Here is a 13,236-nt window from a genome sequence, read left to right as displayed (position 1 = left end):
TCGCGTAGGGGGAGTATGGTCGAGGTTCCCCAAACTTACCAAGACTTGAAGACACACTGTACCAAAGATCAAGATGGTCAACGTCAACGAGTCCGATGGCCCGGTCGGCGGTATTGTTCAGTCCGTGGCCGCAAGTTGGAATGTACCAGATTCCTCACCAGCTATGGTGTATTATGCCATGACTCTGATATTTCTCTATCCTTCTCAAAGCCGTATTCATCGACGACTGGCAAAAAGTAATTCTTGAAATATGTTGGAAAATTTCAGCCGATCACATTGCGTGTATATATGTGGTAGTGTTATGGAGCTATGTAAAGTTCCTGGTGCCTCCTTGTTACAACTTATCAGGCTTTAAGAGGACCCTCGAGCCCAGCGGCAGGACGCCACCAACCAGACCTGGTTCGAGACTCTCGCTCATGTCGCTGCCTTTTCGGCCTGGCCCAGCCTTACCAGGTCTTTTCCAGCCACCCGGACCCTCTATCTATTATTATTGTCATGTCTTTCTTAATGGAGATGGTCATGATTGAGATCATAATAATACCAGTCAGGTTGTCAGCCATGGTCAATAACCAAGAACTGCGCAACAGGGACAGTCTGCCAGTCTGCCAGTCTGGTTGTTAGGCGCCTTGTTCCTGATGGGTGCGTACTCGTATCCGAGACATACCTTACCGGCTACTGGACCATCAGCGCCTAGCAATATTTCTGGCAACTGCACTGCCAAGTGCCAACTTCTTCCAGATTATTACTGTGTACATTGTTGATGGAGTGGATAGGAAGTTGATACATAGCATCATGGCTTCTTTTATCTATCCTCATATCCTTCCCTTTCAGTATGGTTGCCAAATACTGGTTGAGTGTCCTCCACACTCTACATACTTAGATACAGCACTGCAGTAAGGTAAGGTACCTACACTTTGGCGCTTCCTTTCATGGTCGCGTCATCCATTACGGGCGTTCTGAGAAAGAGAACCGAGTGATCCGTGAAATAATCATCATCTTCATCAGTCTCCCAGACTTTTGACTCTGCACTTGAGTTGTCCAGCAGACTCCACTCCAGAATTTGCCATCCATGACCCCATAGTTACCTTGGTCGATGATTCGTGTTGTTGGTTCGGACCAAGAGTCAGTTCCTGGGGCTAAAGTTTCGCGTTTAGTCTGCCTTAAGCGATCATCGTATCATATGCCATCATCCCATTTACTGCCAGCAAGCTAGCAAAGTCAACAGCGGCCAGTTCCTAGTGATTTTCCCAATTAGGACTTAACCTTTTACGTAGATTTGGAAGATAGTAGGAAGCTAAATTGGTGTGAGACCGTTAGTCTAAGACATAATTGAGTCATTACTGGTCCATAACTGGAGGGTACAGAGTAAGCTGGACTGTTCGATGGTCCATTCAGGTCGGTTACAGCAGTATACCGACTGAGTAGTAGGTACATTGCTACCTTAGGACCAGTAGTAGTATTGGTGACTTACGTTTTCTATCCAGACTCTAGGTATCACCATCAGGCTATCGTCAGATCCTGTCCCTGCTTGAGTAGCTCCACCAAATACCGTAATTGTTCTAGGAGCCTTGGGTACCTGGATCACTCTGCTGATCTGTTCTTTAAGGTACTTCTTCCCCCTCCTCTTCTTCATCCTCGTCTATCTATCTACCTAGTCTATCTATCTATGTACCTACCCCTCGCTCGGCCGCCATCCCGCGCCGACCGTTGTTTCCGATAAGCCTCCCTTCAAACGACTCGATAACTGGCACAGAGACTGAATTTTGAAGGATCTGGATAGCTACCTAGTAAGTGTATAATCGTCACCATTTTATCCCACCGACCTATTGTGCATTTGTCTGGAACCTGGGGGGTGCGGTGGTGGGTTACCGTCATCCAAACATCCTGCTACCAGATCTCTCCCCTTCCGACCACTTCCTCTTTACTTTGACTTGTCGCATCGTGCTGGCCGTCCTGCAGTCTCGACCCTTCCCTCTCGAGTTACCCTTTCTGATCTATCTTCCATTTTTCATCATTGCTTTTGCCTCTCTTTGCCTTATTTTCTTCAGTCACCCTATTATTCTCGTCTTTCCCCCTGGTCGTCGCGGCTCCATCCGTTCCTTGTAGGTACTTCAGCCGCTTACTACATTTCGCCTCCTCGACTTCTTCCTCTTTTGATCATTAATACCTAATCTATTCTTCACTTTCAGATAATCAAATATTGACTTCTTATTGTTCTTACTTACGGACGTGCATCTGAAGCGAGGAATCGGGCCCAGTCTCCCATTCCTGGTTCAGTTTCGTCGGCTTTCCGAGCTGTCTTAAACAAACCCACAACCAAAGGACTCGAAACCGCACGAGCGGTTCACCTTGGGAAAGCTGATTGACCGAGTCCACCAAACTTCTCCTGAGCTCCTTGCACAACCCGCCCTTTCCTCAATCTTCCTTATCCTCTCTTCCCTGTCGTCTTCATCCTCATCATCAGTATATACTTCTTTTACCTTCCTTTGGTCCATCCTCGAGAGATGCTACCGCTCAACGGATGACTGCGCCTCTCTCGTACAAACTTACTGCCCTTGCTTCGTCATCCTCGTCAGGTACTCGGATAGACGGGCATCTTCCACATTCCTCCTACATTCCAGGCTCCCCTCTTTTGAGCTAGCGATCCAGTACGTAGCGGCTCTTTTCTTATTCTCCTCCCCCTCCTTCCCTTGTATGTGGACCCCGGTGGGCAGAAAAAAGTCTACCCCTCTTGGGATACCGTCCCCTTTGGCCGAGATTGACACACTCGTCGTTACATCTTTGCGACGGCGGTGAATTTGCTGACGTTTGTATGCGCAACCTGTCCAGTCGCCATTACGCGCTATAGTTACCGCCATTTAATCTTTCTCATCGAATCCTTGCGTTCTCTTTATATCAAATACTACGTCTTATAATCGTGGGAGGATAAGATTTCGTCAAATCTCGGTTTCGCTTCCTAGGGCGGAAGCCACACCATCGCCGACCCCTTCGTCGCCGTCAACATGACTTCCTTCTTACCAGTAAATAATACGTCTTCGCCGCAAACTCGGCCCATGGATGAGGCAGCAACTCCAACCACACCTCGACCCCAGACGAATGTGTCAGCTACAGAAGAGAACAGGTCGCGAACTATGAACAGTGGCACGGAAGACGCAACTCCGCGCAACGTGCATAAGATCCAAGAAGACTCGGCTTCTCGAACACAACCGTCATTAGGACACAATGGCACTTCACATGGGGAATCAGATGCTGACCGTGACGGCTCCGATCATGAGTCCGACGCCGGAGGCAATGCTCCTCCATCAAAGAAGAAGAAAGGGCAACGGTTCTATTGTACAGATTTCCCGCCATGCAACTTGAGTTTTACCAGAAGCGAACATCTTGCCAGACATATCCGGAAACACACTGGGGAGCGTCCGTTTCAATGTCACTGTTCCAGGCGGTTCTCGCGCCTTGATAACCTTCGTCAACATGCCCAGACCGTGCATGTGAACGAGGAGATTCCTGGGGATTCGCTTGCAGCTACTGGAACACGTTTCCAGCGGCAGATTCGCACAGACAGGGTTCGTCCTCAAGGTCGAGCTAGAGCCGGCACGGGGGGTAGTCAGGGAACGCATAGTCGGGGCCACAGCAGAAATCTTTCGACTTCGAGTATCGCATCGACGACATCAACGTACAGTCAGCCTCCTGAGCTTCGCCGTCGACCGCCGCCATTAATCATGGCCAATGATGGGAGCGCCAGGGCTCGTCTTAGTCTGGATACGATGGCAGATATCCCCACAACTCCACCGGGCCAAGTGCGCGGCATCCCAGGTCCTGCCGTTGCAGTTGGCTCCCCTTACACACCCACTCATCATCTCTTTGCTGCTGGCGGCAACGGAAGTCCTCACTTAGCTTCCGCAAGGCCCTCCGCCGCCCACATGTCGGGTTTCTGGGACGGCAAGACGGCGGCTCGTCGTCTCTCAGTGCCCACCAGTGCGAATCCCTTTTCATCTCAACAACCGCACAATTATCCTCCCAGTCTAGTCGGGTCGGCAACTCCTACAACGGCAGCATATCCGCCGTCGGGCGGAGTCTTCGCAAGCCCTGTCAGCTCCACTCATTCGTTTTCGAGAGAAGAAAATGCGTACAGTGCTGCTGATGCCGACCTGCGGAGACGGACCTGGCATCCTTCAACTCACTTTGCACTTCCCAGACCTGCCACCAGTGGATTGTCCCATTACCAAACTCCTGATACCGTTGACGCACCGGTCAGCGCAAGTGGCGCGACAGAACAGCCCCCCAGGTTGCCCGGAATCGAAAGCTTCGACAAGGTTGTGTTACACCAGCGGCCTCTGACTCCCCCCGTCCGAAGGCCTAGTCCGATGCAGATTGACAGCCACAGCAAGCCATCGCCCAGTTATGCTTTAGGAGGAGGTTTCAATTATTCGCAGCCCGCGAACCGACCGGCCCCTCCGGTATCTGGCCCCGGTCATCGCCGCGGTCATGTCTCCTGGGACATGTCACTACACACCAATCTCACAGGACTGCATATCAGGGACAAGCCTCTTCCAAGAGACGCATCGCACTGGAGCCAGCAGACAATTGCAGAGCTACAGAATGTGTCGTCCCGGCCGTCTTCGTCGTATCAACAACAAGTTCAGGAGTCACGGGGAATTACTGGGCATTCTCCGTATGAGAAGATGCAGGGGTGGTATGGCAGCTATACCTCGGGTTCCCAGGCGACGCGGACATCACCTGAAGACTCGAGTAGCAGTGAAGGCGTTCACACACCCTCTACCGCATCCCTTGAGTACCACCCCGCCATTGTGCACAACAGCGGCTACATCGAGTCTCATCCACCTTCCATGACCTGCGATACATCTCACTCAGTACGCCCCCCGTTTCCTGGACATTCGATGACCGGCCACAGTCGCTAATGTACAATACAGGCTTGCCCCCCGCTCTCGCAGTTTTCTGATGGCTATCAGCACAATGTGAAACCCGATCCACGACCGGATTTCTATCACAATGCGTCCGCGCGGGACTCTGGGATGGGAAGACTCGAGGCACTTGTTGCAGTCGCCACGAGCGAAAATAAGAATACTGCGAAATTATACGGATGAAGACAGTACACAGCTTTCGTATGCTATCCGAGCAGATATGGTCTATTTTGAGGTCGCGACTATTTCTCTCTCGGTTTATCCTTGAAATATTTGACCATCCTGCCGATTTAACCCGAATATTTTGAACTTTGCACTTTTGCACCTACGGTTCCGCATCAACGCCGAGACATTTATGAAGTGACGACTGATGATTCATGCATGGGGGTTTTTTTTTTTTTTTGTTTTTGAATTTGACCGCTGTGGAGGCTTGCTCTTTCGAATAGCAAGAACTCGTTCGGGTATTCTCGAGTGATCTGTAGCTCGCGATGATATTGTTTTTGCATGTTCCGGCGTTGATTGGGGGATAGTGTGTTCTCTATGGCATGAAGATACCCTCGGCCTCGATCTCGGATATAGCTACTATGAAAGCGGGGTTTCCTACTCGGGTCGCGGTGAAATTTCACCTACTGAATTGTTTGATGTACTTGATCTTTCTGTCACTGCAGCCCTGTGATACGATTCGATTCTGTTTTAGTATATTTGTTGTGCGTCTATAAGAGACTGGGTATAGCCATTGCAATCTTGCAATCTGAGCGGGATAAACTATTTTTAATGAAACACTTGTTACTAAATCGAATGATGTGCCATGTCCTGTTGGCCCCAGTGGGGACGAGCTCACGGATACATGACGTCTACCCCACATGTTACACTCGAAGACGTCAAAACCACAAGTACCAGGCGGGTCGGGGTACATTTTCTGGCCATTCCTACGAGAGGTATGAGACGGTCTCCGTGAGATGATCATCAGGTGACGTCGATGGCAAGGTGTTCTCCTCGTCGGTGCACGTTACCCCAGATGAATAATGACAGTATAGACCGCCAGCAATTCAACAGAGGCTGATTAACTCAGACAGGATTCAGGAAATAACTCTTTAGCCAATTAATCACCTAGCTATAGCCGAGATGGCATTGAAATGAAAAACAAAAGAATAAGGGAACATGTATTCTACTTGAAGAGGCGTACGGGGTTGCAGGACTGTGAGCTGACAGTAAGCTAGAGACCCTAGCTAAGGTAGTAGTATCTCGTCGACAACGTCATAGGCAGCCGGCCAGCCCAGTGACCAAGGCCATTTCTCCGCCCATACTTCACTCCCTGACCTTGGTTGCTAGCTCTCTTGCGTTTCTTTTGCCTCTTATTTATTCAGTCACTTTCTTTCTATTTGACTGGAAAGCTACTCCACAGCCAGAATACCTCTATATTCGGATTTCAACTCAACTGAAGACACATTCTTATTCACGCTCACCCACCATGTCCAAGAGCCGTACACCCATGTACCTTGGCCTGGCCGCCGCCGGCGGTCTGGGTTACTACATGTATCGGGCCGGCGGGAATCCCCAGGTCGCGAAGAAGGAGATGGAGAGTGAGTTTCTTGTCGACGTTGTGGTTGATAGTATATGTGTGGTTTGCTGACGACTGTCGCTTCCAGTCGACGCCCACAAAGCCAAAGCAAAGATCCCCCGCGGCTCAGAAGCCGCCAGAGCCGGCGAGGAATTCGGCAAGGAGGTGAACGCCACTGGCGACGAGGCGGTGAGCTCACTACCTACGTGAAACTAGTATCGAGCGACTAGAGATGCTGATGTGTTGAGGGTAGATCAACAACGCCCGCACCAAGGCTAAGATGGACGAGCGCATCCCCGAGATCGCTCAGGATGGCAAGCACAAGCTTGACTCGTTGCGTTACCAGGCAGCGGATAAAGTCCGTGCTGGAGTTGACGAGGTGGACAAGAAGGTTGATCAGCTCGATCGCGCGGTTGAGAAGAAGGCGGGTGAGGCGAAGGGGACTTTGTCGGGTTGGTTTGGAGGGAAGTGAGCTAGGCTTCACTTACCTCCTTTGCCTAAGGCACTTTTGGGCTTGCAGCGATGCAGTCAAGTGGGATTTCGTATGGGTTCGGTTCAGACCTGGGATGACGTTACGATTTGGGAGATAGGAATGGTGTACTCTCCTCCGTACTTCGATGGATAATCACTTTTGTCGGTTACAGCAGCAAACTTGCGATAATGAACTTTATGATAACTTGCGCTTCCGATTAGACCAAGAATGGGGCTCGTTCGATAAGATAGACAGGTTTGGATAAGATTGGTGATCTGCATGCTTGCGTGGAATGTGACATTCCATATAGGTATTACTGTAGTGATCGAGTGGATGCCGTTGTATGGATGCTATGGTTTTCCGCTGCAAATGAATTTGCGGCCTCGAAATGTACATATATCTTGTCTTGAGTATCAACAGAACACTCTTGAATGAAAATAAAGACGACAGAATTATCCCCAGTGATCTACGGAGTAATATAACCGCATTCGGCACCGTCACGCTAACACGCGCCTTGACGCGTTCGCGCTCCACTAAGAAAAACTAATCGTCAGCGATCTCCAGTCCCCTTCGACCCATACACAGAGCTATATTCAATTGGAAACACCCCACTGGTAGTTTACTATTTGCATACCTACCTTACCTTCCTATTATCTACATATGCTCCTACCTTACTATCATATCTTTAAATCCCACCGTTAGTACAAGGGAAACCGCGATGCCTCGCACCTCCTCGAGACAGACCCGCCTTCCGCGAGGGCAAGTCGGCATCCAGAGCTTTGCAAGAGCAACCAAACCAGGCTCCTCAACGCTGCAAGGCACCAAACAAGCAGCAGCCGCCGAGCTCCCCGTCTCGCCTTCCAAGAAGAGGAAACTCAATGAGCTCGAAAATGTCGACTCCGCCGCAGCAGAGCCCCGCCGGACCATCCCGGAAGAAGCTGGCACGCCTTCCAAAACTCTCCGCTTCAGTCAATTGTCCGTCTCCACGCCCCGGAGCGGTCACTATGCGGGTTCGAAACCTGACGCGTCGCCTGCGCCTGCGCCGCCCTCCTCCCCTTCGAAGCGTGGCAGTGCCAGAGCCAAACGGTCCAGCAGTCCGATTGTCGTGGAGCGTCCGGCTTGTGTGGAGGAGTTCTTGGGGCTGCATTCTGCTTTTCTGAAGGCGCTGGCGATTCACTCTGCGCATAACGGAGCAACAACCGCGGCGGATCTGCGAGAATTTCTTCATGCGGTCGAACGGGTGTGGAAGAAGCGAAAGGTAGTTGTTAAGGATCTACAGCGGTTGATTTGGACCTGGGAGCAGGGAGAAGAGGGCAATGGTCCGAAGTACCGTCTGGCGAATTACGGGCTTGGAAAGGTGTGTTTGGAACGGGTGGCTGTCAACAGAGAACGGGTGGACCGGTTCGACGAAAAGGAACTACAAGAGCGATTCGAGCAGGTTGTGGACCTGCTGTGGGAGAAGGCTGTGGATGCGGTTGATGGCGATGAGAGCCAGGTGGACTTCTTCGAGACCCTGGGCGTTTCTCCCGTGCACGAGTCTCTTACTCCCTTTACGGCGTTTCGAAAGGGCCAGCAGCGGCTGCAGGATTTGAAGGGCGGAGTTATCAAGTTGAAGACCGAGAAGCTGCGAGCGGACTCGCAGCCTGAGATCCCGGCCAAGCCGCTGGATGGGACCACCACGCGCCGGAAGGGGCTTCTGGAGCGGATTAAGAGCAAGGAACTCCTTCAGTCGAAGCTACCGCCGCCGCCGTCGAAGGAGACGCTGCTTCGGCGCGCGGCTGCTGAACGCGCAGAGGAAGTCGTCGCCGTTCTGGCTCTGCTTCGCCCCGTTGGGTACGTGGGCAGCGGGCCGAAAGCTGTTCTGGCTGCTCAGAAGAAACCGTTCCAGTTGGAGATGATTGTGCAGAATGTTCAGGACTCTCTACGGAATCCAATATCATCAAGGGAGGTGGAAATGTGTGTGGAACTTCTGGCGCGACCGGACATTGCTGGACAATGGATCGAAGTCGTTGCCGTGAATGAAATTAAGTCGGTGGTTCTGAAGTCTTGTGCCAGTGTCCACCCCAAGGAAATCAGTGCCAAGGTCAGCAAGCTGGAATTGGATTAGATGATTCTTCATATGACCTTCCGATCTCTTTCTTTTTGGATGTTTTGTGTCATTGTTCGATACCACTGGAGCATACCTGCATGGCCAGCATTACTTTGCATTATGAGCAAGCATCATGTACATTAGCGCTGCATTTATTTATTACCTGCATACACATCCTCAAGTTTACTATAATAATGGAATACATCAATTTCAGAGCAAAACTGTTAAATATGCTTAGTAGCATCTGTTGAATTTGATTGGCCCGAAACCACTTCAACGCGACACGCGCGCTCACGTGATCGCGTTGCCACAAGTCGCGTCTGCCGCACCACTACTTTTATCAGTCAACAGAACAGAGACGCTTTGAATTGACAAGAAAGCTAGCTCCCCGACTGTCCTTTCATTGTATCGGACAACGCTAGCACAATGTCGTCTCGACCTGATCTCAAGGTAGTCACCCCACGCTTCTAAATCATTCTAGAACCCAAGTTAACCACTTCCAGGTCGACGATGAAGTCGGCTTCATTCGCTTCTACCGTTCCCTCTCTTCCGACGGCAACGATGAGACAATCCGAGTCTTCGATCGTGGCGACTGGTACTCCGCTCATGGCGCCGAGGCCGAATATATCGCTCGGACAGTCTACAAAACGACCTCCGTTCTCCGCAACCTGGGTCGTACTGAGACGGGCGGCCTGCCTTCCGTGACCATGAGCGTGACCGTGTTCCGGAATTTCCTGCGGGAAGCACTCTTCAAGCTCAACAAACGGGTTGAAATTTGGGGCTCGAATGGAGCAGGCAGAGGTCAGTGGAAGCTGATGAAACAAGCCAGTCCGGGAAACCTGCAGGACGTGGAAGAGGAGCTGGGCAGCGTGGGCGGGCTCGCCATGGAGTCGGCGCCGGTGATTCTGGCCGTGAAGATCTCGGCCAAGGCGTCTGAGGCGCGGGGTGTCGGGGTTTGCTTTGCGGATGCGAGTGTGCGGGAACTGGGTGTGAGCGAGTTCCTGGACAACGATGTCTATTCGAACTTTGAGTCGTTGATTATTCAGCTTGGTGTCAAGGAGTGTCTGGTGCAGATGGACGCGAACAGGAAGGATGTGGAGCTGGGCAAGATCCGGGCTATCGCTGACAACTGTGGGATTGCGATTTCCGAGAGGCCGGTGGCGGACTTTGGGGTGAAGGATATCGAGCAGGATCTCACTCGGCTTCTCAGGGACGAGCGTTCGGCGGCCACATTGCCGCAGACGGAGCTGAAGCTCGCGATGGGCTCTGCGTCGGCCCTGATCAAGTATCTGGGTGTTATGTCCGACCCGAGCAATTTCGGGCAGTATCAGCTCTACCAGCATGATTTGTCGCAGTTTATGAAGTTGGATGCCTCTGCCCTTCGGGCGTTGAATCTCATGCCTGGTCCGCGGGACGGATCGAGGACCATGAGCTTGTTCGGTTTATTGAATCATTGCAAGACGCCTGTCGGCAGTCGCCTGCTGGCGCAATGGCTGAAGCAGCCGCTCATGGATATCGCCGAGATTGAGAAGAGACAGCAGCTCGTTGAGGCTCTCGTCGAGAATACGGAGTTGAGACAGACACTGCAGGAGGAGCATCTCCGCTCTATACCGGATCTGTACAGGCTTGTGAAGCGGTTCCAGCGGAAGCAGGCCAACTTGGAAGATGTGGTACGAGTCTATCAGGTTGCGATTCGTCTGCCTGGCTTTGTCCGCTCGCTCGAGAATGTCATGGACGAGCAATACCAGACTCCCTTGGAGACGGAGTACACCAGCAAGCTGCGCAGCCACTCGGACAGCCTAGCCAAGCTGGAGGAAATGGTGGAGACCACGGTCGACCTCGCTGCGCTGGAGAACCATGAGTTCATCATCAAGCCAGAGTTTGATGACAGTCTGCGCATCATTCGGAAGAAATTGGATAAGCTGCGACATGACATGGATGTGGAGCATCGCCGGGTGGCCAAGGATCTGGATCAGGAGGTAGACAAGAAGCTGTTCTTGGAGAATCACCGCGTGCATGGCTGGTGCTTCCGTCTGACCCGGAACGAGGCGGGCTGCATCAGAAACAAGAGAGAGTACCAGGAATGCTCGACGCAGAAGAACGGAGTGTACTTTACCACTTCATCAATGCAAGCTCTGCGCCGGGAGCATGATCAGCTCTCGTCCAATTACAACCGGACCCAGACAGGGTTGGTGAACGAGGTGGTGAACGTGGCTGCATCCTACTGTCCCGTGCTGGAACAGCTTGCTGGTGTTCTCGCCCATCTCGATGTCATCGTGAGCTTCGCCCATGCTGCTGTGCATGCTCCAACCGCATATGTCCGCCCCAAGATGCACCCGCGCGGCACGGGAAATACGATCCTCAAGGAGGCGCGGCATCCCTGCATGGAAATGCAGGATGACATTTCCTTCATCACCAACGACGTATCCCTGATCCGCGACGAGTCCTCCTTCCTCATCATCACTGGTCCCAACATGGGCGGTAAATCGACCTACATCCGTCAGATCGGCGTTATTGCACTCATGGCCCAGACGGGGTGCTTCGTGCCCTGTTCCGAGGCCGAGTTGACAATCTTCGACTGCATCCTCGCCCGTGTCGGCGCAAGCGATTCGCAGCTCAAGGGCGTCTCGACGTTCATGGCCGAGATGCTGGAGACGTCCAATATCCTCAAGTCCGCGACCTCAGAGTCCCTCATCATAATCGACGAGCTGGGCCGCGGCACCAGCACCTACGATGGCTTTGGCCTGGCCTGGGCCATCTCTGAGCACATCGTCACCGAGATCCGCTGCTTCGGGCTCTTCGCAACCCATTTCCACGAGCTCACAGCCCTCGCGGACCGATACCCCAAATCCGTCAAAAACCTGCACGTAGTGGCCTTCATCGGAGACGGCACTAACGACAATGCAGGAGAAGAAAAGTCCAAGAAGCAGCAAGTGACTCTTCTTTACCGCGTCGAGCCCGGTATCTGCGACCAGTCCTTCGGTATCCACGTTGCGGAGCTGGTCCGGTTCCCGGAGAAGGTGGTCAATATGGCCCGGCAGAAAGCCGAGGAGCTCGAGGATTTTACGTCTGCGGAGGCCCAGGGGCAGCAGCCTAGCGTGTCCATGGATGGGTATTCTCAGGAAGAGGTGGAGGAGGGCAGCGCGCTGCTCAAGGGGATGTTGTTGAAGTGGAAGGCGGAGATTGAGTCGTCTGACAAGAAGTTGACTGTTGAGGAAAAGAGACAGATAATGCGCGATCTGGTCAATGCTGATGAGAAACTCCGGGAGAACAAGGTCTTCCAGGGTATCAAGGCTTTGTGATGGTCTTCATAAGACTACTTTTAAAGTTTCGGGTATAGCGTAAGGCGTTGGGCGTGTATACAAGGATCAAAGTCAAATGGCTAGATATACCGGTTTACAATGATATAATTCTCTTCTTAGTCTTTGAGATGTCGATATCCTGGTATACTATTTTATGCCATATGGCACGATCACCGCTATATGGCAGTACTGTCGACAAAAGATTCAGCAGCACGCTTTGCCAGCTCATGCATATTGAATCCAACGTGACGTATTGCCATTTCGCGGGCTTCATTTGGCAAAAAGCGACCTCTTGTATAGCAAAACCAGTAGTCATTCGCGTTCCAGTTTGTGTGGGATGACCGGCTGAGAGGTCGACTGGCAGGATAGGACAACCGCATCCTTCGTTGCTCCTAAACAGAGAAACGGCCTGGCTTATCCATGATTGCAAATGTACAGTTGACAAACTGGAAATAAACGAGACAAGATCCTATGCAGATGATAAGGGATAGTGTGCGTATCTTAAGACACGCAAGACAGCAGGAAGGGAGTATGCTGTGCAGGAATTAAACTAGAGAGAGATAGCACACTTTGCTCAACATTAGAAGGTTAGAGAACTGGAGATCTAGAGTAAGAGGAGAGTGATGCCGCCTTGTGCCATTTATTAGGGGTAGCTGTGGACCAGCATTTCACATATAAGCTACACATCTCCTCTATTTGGCCACTGCATCTTGACTTCGTTGGAGAAGTAGCAAAGTAGCTAGAGTAAGAGTGAGTGGATCACATGACTCAACCAGCTTGCCTTCTTAAAGCGGCAACCCCAGCAATAGGTATGCACGGGGTACTTTGTATAAAAAGAGCAACAACTCAAAGGCTGGGGAATCTTGGATTTGATTCTGGTTAAGTTCGCA

General features: G+C 51.7%; 4 protein-coding genes across 4 annotated transcripts; all 4 read left to right on the top strand.

The window, feature by feature from the left end:
- Nucleotides 1-3,002: 3,002 nt before the first annotated feature.
- On the top strand, nt 3,003-5,105 carry ALT_1798 (C2H2-type zinc finger protein; the record flags this gene model as incomplete). The annotated part of the gene is made up of 2 exons (XM_033559252.1): nt 3,003-4,871; nt 4,932-5,105. 2 exons carry the CDS (start codon nt 3,003-3,005, stop codon nt 5,103-5,105), a joined length of 2,043 nt encoding a protein of 680 aa, XP_033415143.1.
- Nucleotides 5,106-6,393: 1,288 nt separating this feature from the next.
- ALT_1797 (uncharacterized protein) lies at nt 6,394-6,955 on the top strand (the record flags this gene model as incomplete). The annotated part of the gene is made up of 3 exons (XM_033559251.1): nt 6,394-6,505; nt 6,572-6,672; nt 6,737-6,955. The coding sequence occupies 3 exons, from the start codon at nt 6,394-6,396 to the stop codon at nt 6,953-6,955; spliced, it is 432 nt and encodes a 143-aa protein (XP_033415142.1).
- A 718-nt stretch (nt 6,956-7,673) lies between these two features.
- On the top strand, nt 7,674-9,062 carry ALT_1796 (DNA replication factor Cdt1 C-terminal domain-containing protein; the record flags this gene model as incomplete). The annotated part of the gene is made up of 1 exon (XM_033559250.1): nt 7,674-9,062. One exon carries the CDS (start codon nt 7,674-7,676, stop codon nt 9,060-9,062), a length of 1,389 nt encoding a protein of 462 aa, XP_033415141.1.
- A 408-nt stretch (nt 9,063-9,470) lies between these two features.
- On the top strand, nt 9,471-12,346 carry ALT_1795 (mismatch repair ATPase MSH2; the record flags this gene model as incomplete). The annotated part of the gene is made up of 2 exons (XM_033559249.2): nt 9,471-9,494; nt 9,548-12,346. 2 exons carry the CDS (start codon nt 9,471-9,473, stop codon nt 12,344-12,346), a joined length of 2,823 nt encoding a protein of 940 aa, XP_033415140.1.
- Nucleotides 12,347-13,236: the final 890 nt, after the last annotated feature.

This window comes from Aspergillus lentulus (genome assembly GCF_001445615.1).
Source record: "Aspergillus lentulus DNA, contig: Alt04, strain: IFM 54703, whole genome shotgun sequence".
Classification (NCBI taxonomy): Eukaryota; Fungi; Ascomycota; class Eurotiomycetes; order Eurotiales; family Aspergillaceae; genus Aspergillus; species Aspergillus lentulus.
This window is presented reverse-complemented; position numbering and strand designations above follow the sequence as displayed.